The sequence below is a fragment of the Canis aureus genome, chromosome 16 (assembly GCF_053574225.1).
Source record: "Canis aureus isolate CA01 chromosome 16, VMU_Caureus_v.1.0, whole genome shotgun sequence".
Taxonomy (NCBI): Eukaryota; Metazoa; Chordata; class Mammalia; order Carnivora; family Canidae; genus Canis; species Canis aureus.
In genome coordinates, this window is record NC_135626.1 from 37,283,518 (window position 1) to 37,303,870 (window position 20,353).

Below are 20,353 nucleotides of genomic sequence, written 5' to 3' on the forward strand. Positions count from 1 at the left end.
TAAAATCATTCAATAAGGAAAACGCAACCTTTAAAAAAGAGTGCTGGGAAAATTGGATATCCACATGCAAGAGAATAAAGTTGGATTTGTTGAATTACTATCTTGTACACATGAAACTTATATCCCCCTCCCCTGCTTTTTTTCTTCTTTGGAATCTCTACACCTGACATGGGGTTCAAACTTAAAACCCTGAGATCAAGAGTCACATGTTCTTTGGACTGAGCCAGCCAGGCATCCCCCTATCACTGTATGTCAAAAAATTTTTAAAAATGAACTCAGGGCCGTCTGGGTGGCTCAGTCAGTTAAGCATCTGCCTTCAGCTCAGGTCATAACCTCCTAGTCCTGGGACTGAGTCCCATGTCAGGCTCCCTGCTCTACAAGGAAACTACTACTTCTGCCTCTCTCTCTGTCTCTCATGAATGAATAAATAAAATCTTTTAAAAAAACAGAATTCTTACTTTAAAAAAATGAACTCAAAATGGATCAAAGACCTAAATATGAAAACTAACACTACAAAACTCTTAAAAGAAAATGCAAAAGTTTTATGACAATTGGACTTGGCAATTATCCCTTGATATCATAGCAAAAGCACAGGCAACAAAAGAAAAAAGTGGACAAACTGAACTTCATCAAAATTAATAACTGCACATCAAGACACAATCAACAGTGAAAAGGTAACCTACAAAATGGAAGAAAATATCTGCATAATATATCTGATAAGGGGTTAATAACCAGAATATGTTAAGAACGCCTACATTCAACCATAAAAAAGCAAAAATAAATAAATAAATAAAATACGGGCAATGGGGCATCTGGGTGGCTCAGTCGGTTAAGTGTCCAACTCTTGATTTCGGCTCAGGTTAATGATCTCAGAGAACTGTTATCCAGCCCCGTACTGGGCTCTACGGTCATCAGGGAGTCTGCTGCTTTCTCTCTGCCCCTCCCCCTGCTCCTGAGCACGCTCTCTCTCTCTCTCAAATAAATAAATAAATCTTTTTTTTTTTAAAGTAGGCAAAGGGCTTAGACATTTCTCCTAAGATAAAGAAATGGCCAATAAGCCCATGAAAAAATGTTTAATATCACTAATAATTAGAGAAATACAAATCAAAACTACAATGAGACACCACTTCATACCCATTAGAATGGCTACTACCAAAAAAAGAAAATAACAAATTATAGTAAAGATGTGGAGAAACTGGAACCCTTCTGTACAATTGGTGGGAATATAAAAATGGTGCAGCTGCCCCACAAAACAGTATCTTTAAAAAATTAAAAATAAAATTACCATATGATCCAGCCATTCTGTTTTGGGTATATAGCCAAATGAACTGAAATAATCTCAAGGAGATATTTGTACACCAATGTTGATAGCAGCATTAATCACAACAATTAAAAGTGGAAGCAACCAGCAGTGCCTGGGTGGTGCAGCCAGGTAAGTGTCTGACTCTTAGTTTCAGTTGGGTCATGATCTCAGGGTTGTGCTCAGCAGCGCCTGCTTGAGACTCTTTCCCTCTCCTTTTGCCCCTCACCACTGTGCTCTCTCTAACATAAATAAATAAATCTTAAAAAAAGAAAAAGGTAGAAGCAACCCAAGTGTTCCCTGACATACAAATGGATAAATGAAATACGGTATATACATACAATGGAATATTATTTAGCCTTAAAAGAGAAAGAAATTCTGAAACATACTACAACCTGGATGAATCTTGAGACCATAATGCTAAATCAAACAAGTCAACTATAAAATGGCAAGTATTGTATGATTCCACTTAAATGAGATACCTATTCATAGAAACAAAAATCGGAATGGTGAATACCAGGCACAGAGGAATGGGGAGAATTAGGTATTTTTAATGGACACAAAGTTTTGGTTTTATAAGATAAAAAGAGTTCTAGAGATGGAGAGTAGTGATGCTTGCTCAATAATGTGAATGTGTACCAATGAACTGTACAATTACAAATGGTTAAGGTGGTAAATTTTATGTTATGTGCATCTTACCACAATTTTAAAAAAATTAGTCTGTCCACTCCCCCCAAAAAAGTAGAAAATTAATTATTCTCTAGAATGTGCTAGAGTTAAGTAGAAACTCCTACTGACTGAAAGAAATGAAGAAAGATTTAAGTAGAAAAATATATATTCTTCATGAATGAGATGATTCAATGTTGCTCTCCCCAATGGAGTTGATACAACTCCCATAACAATATACATAGGCTTTTTGGGACTTGACAAGCTGATTCTAAAATTCATATGAAAATTAAAGGGACCTATAGAATAGCCAAAATCATTTCTAAAAAGAACAAAGATAGAGGACTTATATTACCTGATTTGAAGTCTTAAAATGAAACAGAATAGGAAGTGCAGAAATTCAATAAGGAAAGAGTAATCTTTGTAATACGTGGTGCTAGAAATAGTGAACAGCTATATAGCAGTAAATAAATTATTAAGAAACATAACTTCTACCTTTATATCTCATATTGTATACAAAATTTAACTCAAAATAGATCAAAGGCCTAATTGTAAAAATGTAAATCACAAAACTTCTAGAAGAACACAGAAAATAACCTTAATGTCGTTAAATTTTACAGTACCTTAAACAGTTCACAAAAAAGTATGACTATAAAAGAAAATTTCAATCAAATAGAATTCATCAGGGTGCCTGGCTGGCTCAGTCAAATAGAACATGTGACTTTTGATTTCAGGGTCGTGAGTCTGAGCCCCACAATCAGAGTAGAGTTTGCATACATACATACATAAATTAGACTTCATTGAAATTAAAAAGTTATGATCGTCAAAAAACACTGTAACAAAAATGAAAAGCAAAACACAAGACTGGGAGAGAGTATCTGCAAAACATTTGTCCAACAAAGGCTTGTACTTGGAATATATATAGAACTCTTAAAATTCAATAAGAAGATAAACAAAGCCCCCTCCACCCCCACCCCCCGGGACAAATGGCAAAGGTCTGAATAGATAGTTCACCAAGGAAAATATAAGGATGGTAAATAAGGGCATGAAAAGATGTTTGACATCACTTAGCTATTAAGGAAATGTAAATTAAAACCATAACAAGATACCACCACACAACTAATTGAATAGTTAAAATTAAAAAGTGTTATCACTTAAAGATAACAAAGATATGGAGCAACTGGAACTCTATTATACATAGTTAATGAGAATATAAAACGGTAGAAACATTTTGGAAAACTGGCAGTTTCTTCAAAAATTCTCCATTTACCATATGATGCAGCCATTGTATTTTCAGGTATCTACCCAAGAGAAATGAAAGCATATGCCCACAAAAAGGCACAGATTGCTTCCATATCTTTAAAACATAACCTTTTATATTGGAAATAAAAATAAAATCACTAGGAGAATTTCTGGCCTACCATATAATAAGCCCAGAAGCTGCCACTCCATCCTAACAAGTAAAAGCTAAAGAAACTGAGAAATCAACAACTCTCCTTAGATATATTAGAGAGGTGACGTCACAGGATAAAGGATTGGAGACTGGCAGATACAAAGAATCAAAACTTACTTGGGCAAAAACCCACAATCAGACACCATCTCTAGCAACCAGTGCTGGGGTAGAAAAACTTGTGCTATAACTGGTAAAGTGCAGGAGGTTCAGTGTGGACAAGACTGAGAGCTAAAAATTTCAGGAGAACTCAATCATAGGGGTCTTGTGAGTTTTACCTCTGGGAGTTACCAGGTCCTAACAGTGAATATCAAAGAAAAATCCCCTCATGCTTCTGGCAGGGGGAGAAGAAAAGGAGCTATCTTGAAATATGCTAGAGCATTCTGTTCTTAACAAAACCAGCCCCCTAAGAGAAACTATTTTACCAGAGTTTAACCTGCTGGGTTTTATCAGAACCTAACCTAGTTGGGCTAAGCGAAAGAACAAACACCAGCCCCTCTAGGTAACCTGTCCCACCAATGAAGGAGAAAACCTGAAAGTGCTAGTGAAGTTCAGACCAGGGACACTGAAAGACTGAGACCTAGTCATAGAATTATACAATATTTTCCCTACCCCTTCACCTTACCATTGTGTTATTAAAGGCCTATTCTATTGTAGTTCCTTTAACCCAGTACATCAGATCTGCCTCTCAAAAAATGCTGGAAAGCATACTAAAGGGCAGAAAATGCAATCTGAAGACACTAAACAAGCATCAAAATCAGAGTCAGTTGTGGTGGGAATGGTAGAATTCTCAGACTAGATTTTTTAAACTATGTTTAAGGGGCACCTGGTTGGTTCAGTGGTTGAGCAGCTGCCTTTGACTCAAGTAGTGATCCCAGGGTCCTGGGATCTAGTCCTGCATCAGACTCCCTGCAGGGAACCTGCTTCTCCCTCTGCCTGTGTCTCTGCCTCTCTCTCTGTGTCTCTCATGAATAAATAAATAAAATATTTAAATAAATAAATAAAACTATGATTAATATACTAAAAGTTTTAGTGAAAAAAGTAGACACATCAAGAATAGATGGATAATGTAGAGAGACAGATATTCTAGAAAAAAATTAAAAATGACAGAAATAAAAAAATGACAGAAATTAAAAGTATAGTAACAGAAATGAAGAATGCCTTTCATGGAGTGATTGTTAGACTGGTCAAGGATGAGTAAATAATCTCTGAGCTTGCAGTAATGACAAAAGAAAGACACCTCCAAAACTGGAAAAAGAAAAAGAAAAAAGACTGAAAGAAAAAAAAAAAAAAAAACCCAGAATAAAATATCCAAGAGCCATGGGAAAACTACAAAAAGTTTAATCTGTACATGATGGAAATACCAGAAGCACAAGAAAAAGAAAGGAACAAAAGCTATATTTGGAGCAATGATGGCTGAAAATTTCCCCAAATTAATGTCAGACACCAAACCATAGACCCAAGAGACTCAGAGAAGACCAATCAGGATAAATGCCAAAAACCCCCTAAACCTAGGCATATCATATTCAAACTTCAGAAAATCAAACATAAAAAGTCTTTAAAGAAGCCAGAGGGAAAAAACACTTTATAGAAAAGCAAGATAAAGATCACATTCAACTTCTCAGAAACCATGCTAGGAAGAAGACAATGGAATGAAATATTTAAAGTGTTGAGAAAGAAAAACTAACTAGAATTCTGTATCCTTCAACAAAATGATCCTTCAAAAGTGAAAGAGAGTATTCCTCTCAATCTTGCTGTGAACCTAAACTGATGTGAAAAAATTAAGTCTTAAAAAAAAGGTGGAGAGAGGGGTAACTGGGTTGCTCAGTTGGTTAAGTATCAGACTCTTGGTTTCACTCAGGCCATGATCTCAGGGTCATGAGATGGAGCCCTACATGGGACTCTGTGCTCAATGTTGAATCTGCTTAAGATTCTTTCCCTCCCTCCCCCTTTGCTCCTCTCTCTGCTCACATGTTCTCTCTCAAATAAATAAATAAAATCTAAAAAAAAAGTGGGGAGAAACAACTTTTGTCAAACAAAAATTGAGAGAATTTGTTGCAAGTAGACAGGCTTTGCGAGATATGTTAAAAGACGTCTTTAGAGAAAAGGAAAATAACATAGGTCAGAAACTTGGATCTACACAAAGAAAGAGCATCAGAGAATAAATAATTGAGGGTAAAATAAAAATGTGTATTGTTATTTTTAATCTAAAAGATAACAGTTTGTTCGAAATATTAATAGTAACAATGTATTTGATTATGCTGGCTTCTGTGTATGTGTATGTATGTTTATGCATAAATGAAATTAATGACAGCAATGATACAGGGGATGGCAGGAAGGAACTGGAAATATTTTGTTATTATAAGGTACTCATACTACTTGTGAATCACTATGGTATTACTGAAAAGTGACTGAATTAGTTGTAAATATATATTGCAAACTCTAGGGCAATCACTAAAAAAACTTTACAGATTAAAAGTAAAGGGATGGAAAAAGATACACTAGTGCTAATTAAAAGAAAGTAGGAGTAGCTGTATTAATTTCACAGAACAGACTTCAAAGTGAGAAAAGTAAAAAGCAACATTACATAATAAGAATGGGGGAAGTACTTCAGCAAGACATAATTCTTAATGTGTATGTGTCTAACACCAAAGCATCAAAATACGCCAGACAAAAACTGATAGGATGGCACAAAGAAACAGATGAATCTACTATTAGAGTTGGAGACTTCAAACACCCTTCTATCAGAAGTAAACAGATTTAGCAGCAGAAAATTTGTAAGGATATAGTTGAACTCAATAGCACCATCAATCAACTGGATGTAACTGACATCTATAGACTATTTCATCAAATATTGTGTTAACAATACACAATATTGTTTTACTCGAGCTCATTTGGACCATTCACCAAGACAGACCAAATTCTTGGTCATAAAACATACTTCAACTAATTTTAAAAAACAGAAATCATAAAATGTCTGCTCCCTGAGACCACAAAGGAATTATTTTTTTTTTTAATAAAGATTTTATTTAGGGCAGCCCAGGTGGCTCAGCGGTTTAGCGCCATCTTCCGCGGAGGGCATGATCCTGGAGACCCGGGATCGAGTCCCGTGTCGGGCTTCCTGCATGGAGCCTGCTTCTCCCTCTGCCTATATCTCTGCCTCTCTCTCTCTCTCTCTCTCTCTGTGTGTGTGTGTGTCTTTCATGAATAAATAAATAAAATATTAAAAAAAGATTTTATTTATTCATGAGAGACATAGAAAGAGAGAGAGGCAGAGACATAGGCAGAGAGAGAAGCAGGGTCCATGCAGGGAGTCCAATGCAGGACTGGATCCTGGGATTCCAGGATCATGCCCTGGGCCGAAGGCAGACACCTATCATTGAGCCACTCAGGCATCTCCACCACAAAGGAATTAGGACTAGAAATCAATAATGGAAAAAATAGCTGCAAAAATCCTCAAATACTTGGAAATGAAAAAATTTTAATACTTCTATATAATACCTCGGTAAAAGGGGAAACTTCAAGAGAAATCTTTAAATATTTTTAACTAAATAAAAATGAAAATACAATTTAACGAAGTTTGTGAGATTCAGTGAAAGCAGCACTTAAAAGGAAATTTATAGTACTGAAATCATATATTACAAAAGAAGATCTAAAATAAATAATCTAGGGGTGCCCAGATGGCTCAGTCAGTACAGCATGCAACTATTAATCTCAGGGTCGTGAGTTGAAGCCCCACATTCAGCACAGAGTTTACTTAAAAAAATAAATAAAATAAATCATCTAAGCTTCCACTTTAAGAAAGTAGAAAAAGAAGAACAAATTAAATCTAAAATAAGCAGAAGAAAAGTAATAATTAAAATTAGAGCAGAAATCAATGAAATTTAAAATAGAAAATCAGTAGAGAAAAATCAACAAAACCTAGATGATTCTTTGAAAAATTATAAACAAACAAGCCAAGTTAGGAGAAAAAGAGAAAAGACAGGGCAGCCCCGGTGGCTCAGTGGTTTAGCGCCGCCTTCAGCCCAGGGTATGATCCTGGAGTCCCGGGATCGAGTCCCACATCAGGCTTCCTGCGTGGGGCCTGCTTCTCCCTCTGCCTGTGTCTTTGCCTCTCTCTTTCTGTGTCTCTCATGAATAAATAAATAAAATCTTAAAAAAAAAAAAAAAAGAAATTGAATCAATAATAACCTTCCAAAATATAAAGCACAGGCCCAAATAGTTCACTTGTGAATTCTCCCAAACATTTAAAAAGTTATATGCATTCTCTACATTCTGTTCCACAGCATAAAGCAGAAAGAATACTTCCTACTTCATTTTACGAAGCCTGCATTACCATATTATCAAAACAAAAGACATATAAAATTACAGACCAATAACTCTTATGAATATAAATGTAAAAATCCTCAACAAAATATTAGCAAATCAAATCCAGCAATATATCAAAAGAATTATATGCCATGACCAAGTGGGATGTATCCTAGTATGCAAGGCAGTTTTAATATTCAAAAATCAATTAATGTACTCCATCACATCAACAGTCTAAAAAAGAAAAATCACACAATTATCAGAAGATGCAGAAAAAGCATTTGACAAAATCCAATACCCATTCATTATAAAATCTCTCAGCAAAGTAGGAATAAAGATGAATTTCTTCAACTTGATAAAGAACATCTACAAAAACCCTACAGCTAACATACTTAATGGTGAGAAATTCTAAGCTTTCTAGCTGAGATGAGGAATGTAGCAAAGATGTCTCACCATTGGTTTACAATATTGCACTGAAAAGTCCTAGCTAACACAGTAAGACAAGAAAAGGAAATAAAAGTTATACATATTGGAATGGTAGAAATAAAACTGTCTTTGTTCACAGATGATGTGAACTTAAAAAAAAAAGTCTTGGGAGCATGCAGAGCAATAGGAACTGCACTCATTGCTGATGGGAATGCAAAATGATACTGTTATTTTATTTTTTTATTTTTTTATTTTTTTATTCATGAGAGACAGAGAGAGAGAGAGGCAGAGACACAGGCAAAGGGAGAAGCAGGCTCCATGCAGGGAGCCCGACGTGGGACTTGATCCGGGGACTCCAGGATCACACCCCGGGCTGAAGGCGGCGCTAAACTGCTGAGCCACCAGGGCTGCCCGATACCACTATTTTAGAAGACAGTTTGGCAGTTTCTTAACAAAACTAAATGAACATTTTTTTAAAGTAATCTCTACACCTAACATGGGGTTTGAACTTACAACCCCAAGATCAAGAGTTGGATGCTCTATTGACTGAGTCAGCTAGGCAACTCTAAACACACTCCTATCATGGATGCTAATCCAGCAACCATGCTCCTTGGTATGTACCAAAAGGAACTGAAAATACATCCTCACAAAAACCTGCACATGGATATTTACACCTTTACTCATAACTGCCAAAACCTGACATAACCAAGAAGTCCTTCAATAGGTCAATGGATAAACTGGTATATACAGACAATGAAATATTATTCAGAGCTAAAAAGAAATAAGCTCTCAAGCAATGATGAAAAGACATGGAAGAAACTTAAATGCATTATTAGTAAGTGAAAGAAGCCAAATGAAAAGGCAACATATTACAGTATGACACCAACTATAGGACATTCTAGAAAAGGCAACACTATGGAGACAGTAAAAAAGATTAGTGGTTGCCAGGGGTTAGGAAGGAGGGTTGGATAAACAAAGGATCTTTAGAGCAGTGAAACAACTGTGTATGATACTGTAATGGTGAATACATCTGATTTTACATTTGCTGAATCCCATAGATTGTATAAGACCAAGAGTGAACCCTAACGTGAATTATGGACTTTGGGGGATCCCTGGGTGGCACAGCGGTTTAGCGCCTGCCTTTGGCCCAGGGTGCGATCCTGGAGACCTGGGATCGAGTCCCACATCGGGCTCCCGGTGCATGGAGCCTGCTTCTCCCTCTGCCTATGTCTCTGCCTCTCTCTCTCTCTCTCTGTGCGACTATCATAAATAAATAAAAATTAAAAAAAAAAATTATGGACTTTGAGTGCTAATGAGGTGCTGATATAGGTTCACTGACTGTAACAAATGTACTCTGGTTCAGAATATTGATAATGAGGGAAGGGGAGAGGAGACAGGAAATCTCTGTACTTTTTACTCTGAGCTGCTCTGAAAAATGAAGTTTTTAATATAAAAAATAAAATCACCATTTAATTCAAAAAACAGAAAGCCCTGAAAGTTACCAGAGACCTGGGAAAATATCTGGTTCCTCAATATAGCCTGGAATAATGGTTAACTTATGTATTAATATACCCATTTTTCAGAAGAATAATAGCACATAATAAACTTTATGTTCAAATTCCCCAAAACTCAATATACTCAGGAATTGTAAATAAAGCAGATAAAATAAAAATAAGAGCACAGAGTCACTGTAGTGCTCGAAAAACTCTAAAAGCTACCTAAAAAGAGGTATTCTGAATCTTTAAAAAGGATATACCACTGGAATATATACAGCAAGTTAAAATAATTTGCTGAATATATTTAATAGTAATATGGCATATTATACATCAGTTTCAATTAAGAATCTAGAAAAATCTCATAAGGGTTTTACTCTTTTTAACAAAACATCTAGGCTCAAGTCTTATCTTCATTTCCAAGTGATAATGAATATGCATCATACACCACAGTTCCCTGAAAGGTTACAAATTCAACTGAAATCAATACAGCTCAAAAAATTGTTCCGTTGGCTAGAGAAGTTCTTTAAAATTTGAATACATTTATGTGAGACATATTCTGTCTGGTCTCTGTCCCAACCTTCTTGTTTTCCTACATCCAGTTCAATTCATTCATGTTTGTTATTTGCTTAATTCCAATAGTAACTTTGGTTTGAGGCCCCCTACTCTATATTGTTATTTGTATAGCTAAACTTATACTTTGATTCCTTTCATTTAAAATCTCCTTAAGAAATTCTGTACCGGGATCCCTGGGTGGCGCAGCGGTTTAGCGCCTGCCTTTGGCCCAGGGCGCGATCCTGGAGACCCAGGATCAAATCCCACGTCAGGCTCCCGGTGCATGGAGCCTGCTTCTCCCTCTGCCTGTGTCTCTGCCTCTCTCTCTCTCTCTCACTGTGTGCCTATCATAAATAAATAAAAAAATTAAAAAAAAAAAAAGAAATTCTGTACCATATTTCAATACATTTATATCAGAAAAGATTATTTTCGGGCAGCCTGGGTGGCTCAGTGGTTTAGTGCTGCCTTTGGCCCAGGGCATGATCCTGGAGTCCTGGGATCAAGTCCCACATCGGGCTCCTTGCATAGAGCCGGCTTCTCCCTCTGCCTGTGTCTCTGCCTCTCTCTCCCTGTGTCTCTCATGAATAAATAAATAAAATCTTTAAAAAAAAAGAAAAGATTATTTTCTCTCCTCTTCAATTTTCCAGATTTAAGGGCCAGCACTTAATTAGTCATGCATGATGACAAAAACAACTCTATTGCAAAGAGATGGTGGTTTATTAATGTTATTCCTACCCACACTTAACTGCATGACAAAATATATATCACTGATAGGTTTATAAAGCCCTACTGAAGCTTATGATAAAGACTTATGATCAAGTATGAGGAACCATTCATTTTTCTCAAATTAATAGTTTTCCTCAAAATTATTAATATTTGGCAGTATTTCTGACTAAGTGGTTTTATCCTTTCATTAAACACATACATGTGCTCATCTGCACAAGCTGAAAAATATAACTACTTCAAGAATAACCTTATTAAAATTTACATGCCTTATATGGATAAGCCAAGGAGATGCTGGTGGATCTGAAGCTATGAATTAGAACTTTGTATGAAATAGGGAAAATTTTTTCCTTCACAGCTAATGCTACAAACACACCTGACAGAGAATACTAAGGGAAAAATTGGTACAAAACTTTTCAAGTGATCATTCTCTACATGGTTATGCCCAAGCCATCTATTAATGATAAATTAAAAGTCTCTTTACCTGTCAGGACCTGAGTTCAGGCACTCTTGCAGAAGCTGGTGACAATACTAACCCCTGCACTGTGTAGGGAGGTGCACTCCTTGCACTGGGGCTTAAGTGCTAGTGATTTCACCAACCCTTGAAGTGCAGAACAGTAAAAAAACAGTTTTCAGCCGTTTTTCTTACTGAGTTCTCATTTTTTAAAAATTACAAATATCTCAATTAGGTTTTAAAATAAATTGTTTCTGTTGAAAAGGCAGTGCCTTTGTTTAAAGAGACATATGCCAATAGGTCTTTCTGGGTCACTGCACAAATCACAAGATGGTGCTTTTTCCATTAATTAAAAACTTACACAAAGCAGCAGCAATTTGGTGCTTTCGAATGATTTTCTGATTTTACCTGAAAGTACCACGATTTAGTGGCTACAGATGTGTAACTCAGTCTTGCAGAAGGCAATCATAAGTATGAATAGGTACTGTACTAGATGAGATTAGCTGGGTTAAAAAATGGTACTTTTCCTATTGACTCAATTATTCCTCTGCCAAACCATACAGCCCTGGAAGGAGCTGGCAGTCAAATTTGCAACTACTAATTTCTAAAGAAACAACACATTGTACTCTTCCATAAGGTAAAAATCAAGAAATGCTACTTTGCCCAAGGGTAAAATTACACTGTGTATGTGTCTGAAGGCCAAATCTGTTTCTGACTGAAACCTTAAAATTCCACATTAATATAATTTCCCATTCTCTTATATTCTAAAATTAGATGAGCTTACACATGAATCTAGGTTTTTCCCGTTGCTACAGGAGAAATGAGTTGAAAAATATACCTTAGCTAGTTTTGAAGAAAATATTTTATGTACCTAAAAAACAGTAATGTTTTATATGAATCTCTCTAAATCCCCTTCACTTCTATAAGCTTTCATTTCTCTTCTGACCCTCTTAGTGAGAACACAAACACTGCTTCCTTGATATTCAGACTATTATGGGCTTGGCACCATTCAGTTATGCACACTCAAAGCATTTGAGTTCTCTGAATTCTTTCCTGGCATTTTAGCAGAGGAAGATAAAAACAAACCTGGGCTGAAACCATGCCAAATGGAGGGACGCACATGTATTTACTATCTTCCTATCCATACTGGGCACCATTTTAAAACTATACCAAATTTATTCTCTACCTACAACAAAGCAAGCTTGTCTTGATATGCTGGCTAAGGTGCTTGTATTTTTCTTCACAGGTAAAGAAATTAAATAATCCCTCTTTTATTACCACACAACTTTTTTAATGTTGGCACTCACTCAAAGTCCATATGAAGGATCTGTTCCTCTAACTTAAAAATCACAGCAGTTTGATCTCACAAACAATCAAACATAAGTACTTCTTGGCAATAATCTGCTCAACTGCTACTGTTTTTTGGTCTTTCTACAGACAAGATAATTTACGAAAAATTCATGAAATAAATATTGTCCAGTTACTTATATGCTTCCTTTCAGTGTAAAAGACAGGGGAAAGAGCAAATACAAAATGTGAACTAAAAGGTCAAATTTCTAACTTATTTGATATCAAAAAGAATTTTTCTTTCTTTTCTTTTTTTTCTTTCTCTCTTTTTTAAGTAAAATGTGGAGCTTGAACTCACGACCCCGAGATCAACTGTTGCATGCTGTACTAGCTAAGCCAGCCAGGCACCCTGACATCAAATGAAAAGATTTCTAAGAGAAAGTCTCAGAGTAGTGGAGACTAACCAAAAAAATCATTTTGTCAAAAATATAAAGCATTCCAGTTCCAATTTACTTGTAAGTTCATGCCAAACTTGACAACTTTTTAAAATGTAGCTTATATGGGAATAAGATTTCAGGCCAAAACTGACTACTCAATTTAATCCTTATTGTAATTACAAGGTCTAAAATAGTTCTCATTTTAAAGATGCTGAGTTCCCACACACTCTATGTAATGTTTCTTTTTAACATATTCTTACTATGTAACTAACTTGGTCATCTAATTTCTAACCTCCACATTCCATAAGGCAAATATTTTTTCTCGATTATAAGTAAGATTCATTCTCCCAAATTTAATCTATTGTTCAAGAAGGAAAAAACACTTTAAGAAAACCACATTTGGGGTGCCTGGGTGGCTCAGTGGTTGAGTGTCTGCCTTTGGCTCAGGTCATGATCGCGAGGTCCTGGGATGGAGCCCTGCATTGGGCTCTCTGTGGAAAGCCTGCTTCTCCCTCTGCCTATGCCTCTGCTTCTCTCTCTGTCTCTCATGAAAAAATAAATAAAATCTTTAAAAGAAAGAAAAGAAAGAAAGAAAGAAAACCTCATATGAACTAAGCCATTTGATGAACCAATCTTTCATGTTCAAAACACTTATTTTTAAAATAATTCTTCAGCTTAGGGCACCTGGGTGGCACAGTAGACTGGGTGACCAACCCTTGGTTTCAGCTCGGGTTGTGATCTCAGTGTCGTGGGATCAAGCCCTGTGTTGGGCTCCACAATCAATGTAGAGTCTGCTTGGGATTCCCTCTGCCCCTCCTGCTCATGCTCTCTCTCTCTCAAAAAAAATAAGTCTTTAAAAAAAATAACCCTCCAGCTTTATATGCATGGTATTCTATTCATTTTACATTTATGAAAATGTAATCTGCCTAGCATCACAAAATATGTTAATGTTTGAAGCAGAATTAGACTGTGGCATTTCCTTTATCTCATAGTACAGATTATTAAAATATTTCCCATGAACATCTAAAAATGCTTCCTATTTCTTTTTTTTTTTTTGCTTCCTATTTCTAAAGCAACAAAAACTGATATCTTAATCTGCAAATGTATATATCACCACACACACATCATACACACACAGACAGCAAATTAAATGGAAAACAACTCTTACCTTCATCTCCCTCTGGTGCATATGAAGCTGTAATAATGTCAATATCAGCACAATTCATCACAATCTGATTGGTTGCCTGCCTCACCTAAGGGGAAAAGAAAAACCAGCAGTGTCAGAAATAGCCTAGGTTAATAACATGTGCATCTTCATCTTGGCCTAATGTATGTCACAGGGAATTTTTTTAGACCCAGACATCACTAAAACCTAGACTGAGTATTTATAGATCAATGGCAAAAATAAATAAGTAGTTTTAAGTATTCCAAGGTGATTCACATTTTCCAAATTATATTAAAAGCAACAATAAACACTTAAGCATTTTAAAATTTTAAAAATCTGGCCAATGAGCTAAATAAAAGCAATTTTTTCTACTTAAACTTTTATTTAAAAAATTACAAATTGATTAGGAGCATTTTTCATATGTTGCAACTAATTATGTATTTCAACCTATACATCAAACCCATCATAAGACCTTCTGTAAGAATAGAGGAAGAAAAATGATATTATAAACCATGTCAAAACTTCATAAAACATTCTTTAAATGTTTTCTCTTACCAAAGTAACATTTTGGATGTAATAGACACTAAAGACTCACTACCAAGATTAAATAAACTTTTTAAGATTTTGTATTGTTTCAGATCCCCCCCCCCAAAAAAAAACAGCTGTAATGAAAGCTCCATCCTCTCTTCCTCATTCATAAAGATAACCACTCTCCGAAGGCTAATGTAGCTTTTTCTCATGTAGGTATAGTACATCTGCTATGTATATATATATATCAGCAAACAATGTTTTTAATTTTATACAAATAGTATCAAGTATATATAGCCTTTGCAACCTGCTTTTTTTTTTCACCATATTTCTGAAATGGATAAATGCAGACAGATATAGATCTAATTCATTATTTTTAACTCCTATATAGAATTCCATTCTAAAAAAAAAAAAAAAAAGAATTCCATTCTATAAGTGAACTGCATTTATCCATTTCCTTCCTAAAGGAAGTTAGATTATTTCCACTCTTTTGTTATTTAAAATAGCATTATAATAAATATCTTGGTCCATGATTTTTTGTGCACATTTTTCTTTACCAAGAATATCCCAATTATGCTCTAGTTTCAACTAACACTCCCATGAGCAAAGAATAAAGAAATCTCACTTTCATCATCCTCAAAAAGACTTGAAAAAAAATTAAGACTTTATTTATTTATTCATGAGAAACAGAGAGAGAGAGAGAGAGGCAGAGGGAGAAGCAGGCTCCATGCAGGGAGCCCGACATGGGACTCGATCCTGGGTCTCCAGGATCATGCCCTGGGCTGAAGGCAGCACTAAACTACTAAGTCACCCAGGCTGCCCAAAGACTTGAAGATTTTTGACAGTTATAAGCATTAAATGGTATTTCACTGTTGCTTTTTTTTAATTAATTTTTTTGACGATTTTATTTATTTCTTCATGAGAGACAAACACACACACACACAGAGGCAGAGACACAGGCAGAGGAAGAAGCAGGCTCCATGCAGGACGCGCAATGTGGGACTCGATCCTGGGATTCCAGGATCACACCCTGGGCTGAAGGCCGGTGGCGCTCAACTGCTGAGCCACCCAGGCATGCCCCACTGTTGCTTTAATTAGAATTTCCCTGATTACTAGTAACACTAGTTAAGCATCTTTCTCTTCTTTTTCATTTTTCTTTCCTTTTTTTTTTTATAGGTCATTGCTTTTCCTCTGCAAATTGTTCATTCATAACCCTTGCCTATTTTTCAATTTGGTTGTAAACTTGATTTTATATACTTGTTGCATTAAACAGAACCTCAAATTCATTTTCAGATCATTCATTTGAATGGCCTAAATTTAAAATAAAAATACTGGAGCTCCTGGGTGGCTCAGTTGGTTAAGCATCCAACTCCTGGTTTTGGCTCAGGTCATGATCTCACAGTTGTGAGATGGAGCGCTGCATCAGGCTCACTGTTCAAGATGCAGTCTGCTTCAGCTCTTTCTTCCTCTCCCTCCCCCTTACCTCTCCCTGTGCCCCTCCCTGCTCACTCGAGAGCTCTCTCTCCCCCCTCTCCAAAATAAATAAATAAACAAAATCTAAAAATTAAATAAGTACAGATGTCCTAAATCACAAACAAATGTCTACAGAAGACAGCCAAGCGGGTGAGTAGAGTAGGCCAGGTGAAGGCTACGCATAATGGAAGGGGGCGGTAACCACTGCGTGGAGCCAACCCATTATTGCTATACTTAAAAGCTGACTTAGTATGGACAGTCTTCCAATTAAAAAAAGTCAAAGGGGCTCCTGGTTGGCTCAGTTGGTAGAGCATGCAACTCTGGATCTCAGGGTCTGAGTTCAAACCCTACATCAGACAGAGAGATTGCTTTTTTAAAAAAAGTCACAAATTTCTTATTTCATTTGCAATTTTCCAAATTGTAATTGATGGTAACTAATACAAAATTTGCAATATCACTGCAGTCCGAATAAAACCCACATGTAGGTCAATAGTGCCTCAAGATCACTAAGAGAACAGAGAACTAGGTAAGGAGATAGGACTAATTTAATTTAATATCTATATGAAAAAGCTATACCAAAGAGTAATCATTTTATTAATAATCAACAAATAAACATGATTAATCTCAAACTAAAATTACCCGACCTAAATTATAGACAGTATGTTAGTAAACCTGTAACTGTCAAAATCACTAACACATAACATTTGGCTCCATTAAAAAAATCCTTTCCAGGAACTTGGCTAGTTTAGTTGGTAAAGCATGAGACTCTTGATTTTGGGGACAAGCCCCACACTGAGTGTAGCGCTTAGCTTTAAAAAATAAAACCCAGAAAAAAAAAATAAAAAATAACAAAATATAAAACCCAGGATGCCTGGGTGGCTCAGCAGTTGAGCACCTGCCTTCGGCCCAGGGCCTAATCCCAGGGTCCCGGGATCGAGTCTCACATCGGGCTCCCTACGGGGAGCCTGCTGCTCCCTTTGCCTGTGTCTCTACCTCTCTCTGTCTCTCATGAATAAATAAATAAAATCTTTTAAAAAATAAAAATAAAACCCTTTGGGGGATCCGTGGGTGGCTCAGCGGTTTAGTGCCTGCCTTTGGCCCAGGGCATGATCCTGGAATCCTGGGATCGAGTCCCACATCAGGCTCCCTGCATGGAACCTCCTTCTCCCTCTGCCTGTGTCTCTGCCTCTGTGTCTCTCATGAATAAATAAATAAAATCTTTTTTAAAACTTAAAAAGTTTTCATAAATCCTTCTGTTTCTAAACAAAAATGTCATTTAAAAAAATGTCATTTAATGAACTTAAAAAAAAAATTTTTTTAAGTGGTAAGCACACCTGGCTGCCTTAGTAGAGTATGCAACTCCTGATCTTGGGATTGCTGAATTCCAGCCCCAAGGTAAGTGTAAAGATTACTTTAAAAGAAAATCTTTAAATAAATAAATAAATAAATAAATAAATAAATAAATAAATAAATTTGTTAAGTGGTAATAATCCTTCACACTGTTTATTTCACCAGGAACATTCTTAAACAGCACTAAAACTTTTCTGTCCCAATTGGATGTTTATAGCATTACATTTCAACAAACAAAAAAGATCCCTTTGTCTATTTATAAATTCACTTTTAGAAAATTCAACAACAAAGAGAAATGAAGCACTTAATGACCCTGGGGTGGGGTGGAGGGAGGTGTCTCCAAAAAGTAAAATGAGTAAAAACCTTCCAGAGTTTGAAGTTTATGCCAACAGGATAATAGCAGTTTACTTACACATTTTCGTCTTTATCTAAGCAACCATATTTTTATCCATCAACATCTACAGTGAAGTTAATGATAGCCAAGCAGTTAATCAGTCAATGTCGAGATACCTGTACAACACATTATGCCAAATGACATTTACCTCACTACTACTGTAGCATTCTGAGGGAAAGTGTTTGTATACTTTGGAAAGGCACAGTCTACAACATCCACTTATAAGTACATTCTAATTCCTCCTGTGTTTAGGGAAAACCCACCTGTTTATACTACTGAATTAAGCTGCTTGTTGAATAGCTACTAATTTTTTTTTTTCAAGATACTGCCATTTCTGGAAGGGTGGGAGGGAAGAACCAAAGGAATAAAAATACTTACCTTAATAATAGAACGCTACTCAAATTTGTTAAATCTGACAGTATACTCTGCCTTATATTAGACATGCATTTTGAACAGGATAAACGTGCTTGCTTTAGCCCTTAGTGCCTGATTCACAGTAATCAGTTAATAGATGTTGTTATTAAGACACACACACAGAAGAGCATGTGACTGGCTCAGATGATAGAACATGCAACTATTGATCTCAGGGTTGTGAGTTCAATCCCCACGTTGGGCATAGACTTAAAAAAAAAAAAAAAAGACATACACAGAAACTAAGATTAAACACATTGTAATCATAAAGATGTTGCTCTGAATATCATCTAACAGCATTTATCTAACAATTTATAAAGTGCTTATCAGAATGATATAAAATTTTAAAACTATGTGCTAAAAAAAATAAAAATAAAAATAAAAATAGAATAAAACTATGTGCTATATTACATAGTACTTTGGATGTCAGCTATACATGTACAGACTTAAGATACCTACATGGACTTAAGTGCCTGACTACCACACTATAACATTGCTCTTTTGTTTTCCCAACAATAGCACTGACCTGATGATTCAGTACATGATTTCTCACATATTAACATCATCATGTTAGTGATGTGTTCCACTATCAAAAGTAATAGGGGCACCTGGGTGGCTCAGTGGTTGAGCGTCTGCCTTTGGCTCAGGTGGTGATCCTGGGGTCCTAGGATTGAGTCCCACATCGGGCTTCCTGCAGAGTCTGTTTCTCCCTCATGTCTCTGCCTCTCTCTCTGTGTCTCTCATAAATAAATTAATTAAATCTTTAAAAAATATATACAGGTAACAATTCAAAGGAATTTCAGCATTAAGATCTTCACAGTATGCAAACAAAGTAGAAGCAAAATGTTCGAGTTGACATATATTTTGTGTCAACTGATACAATATATGGAATGGAATAAAATAACAGTGTTTCCTTGTTTCAAACCCAGGGTTAAGTCTTTTTGGAGCTCCAAAAAGACTGTACACTTCAACCGAACCAAACACTAAGTAATGGCTCTACTGAAGAGGCAATTTGACTATTGGTAACAATTTTACAATGGAAGTTTCCTTTGAGCTAGGAAGGCAAGAATATGAGAGAACTTTTTTTCCTGAATGAATCTTTATTACAATCACTCAGAAATACATCTACAGGTACTATCAGACCCAAGAGGTTTTTCTCTGATTGCCAAGGCCCTCAGATTTTAGTAAAAGAAAATCTCCAGTGTGACAACTCCAAATACCAGTCAGCCTGAAGCCTGAGTCACTTTGCCTTACAAGCTATTTCATCGTTAAAATTTGGTAATAATCATTGCCTTTGTGGAACAGGGCTATAATTTCTAAAGACAATAGGAGCAAATAATTAGCAGACACAAATTGAGCCAAGTTTTCTAACAAAAGAGACACTGAAAAGAGCAAGTTGCAGAAAGTCAAATGTAGTACTACTAACATAAAAATTTTAAACATACAGAACATTGCTATTTATTGTTTGTGGCTACTTATATATGCAATAAAACTTTAAAAATATAGGGGCACCTTGGTGGCTCAGCAGTTGAGCATCTGGCTTTGGCTCAGGTCACCCAGCATCCCGGGGTGCTGGGATCGAATCCCACATTAGGCTCCCCGCAGGAAGCTGCTTCTCCCTCTGCCTATGTCTCTGCCTCTGTGACTCTCTCATGAATAAGTAAATAAAATCTTAAAAAAAAAAAACAACACTTTAAAACTATATATAGGAATAATACCTATACCTAAAAAGAAGCTACCTTTGGGATGGGGGTGAGAAGAGATTGAAATGGATTTTAGTGCTATCTGTGACATTTTACTGCCCAAAAAACAACAAGCACAGTCTGAAACAAATGAAGGAAAACATTAATATCTATTAAACATGTGTGGTAGGTTACTTTTCTACATTTCTAAAATACTCCCTAATTTAAAGTAAAATCTTAAAGTAGTTACC

The 20,353-nt window shown here is 36.0% G+C and overlaps 1 protein-coding gene across 3 annotated transcripts in view; it reads right to left on the bottom strand.

Moving 5' to 3' along the window:
* The window catches only part of NPEPPS (aminopeptidase puromycin sensitive), a 103,993-nt gene that overhangs the window by 74,245 nt on the left and 9,395 nt on the right, over window positions 1–20,353 (bottom strand). For 2 of the 3 annotated variants that reach the window (XM_077852980.1, XM_077852979.1), the window contains exon 2: window positions 14,268–14,352. In XM_077852980.1, the coding sequence (XP_077709106.1) occupies window positions 14,268–14,352 (85 nt within the window). Of the gene's footprint in view, window positions 1–11,405; window positions 11,523–14,267; window positions 14,353–20,353 lie in introns of those variants that run through there. The other variant, XM_077852981.1, reaches the window with a different exon arrangement.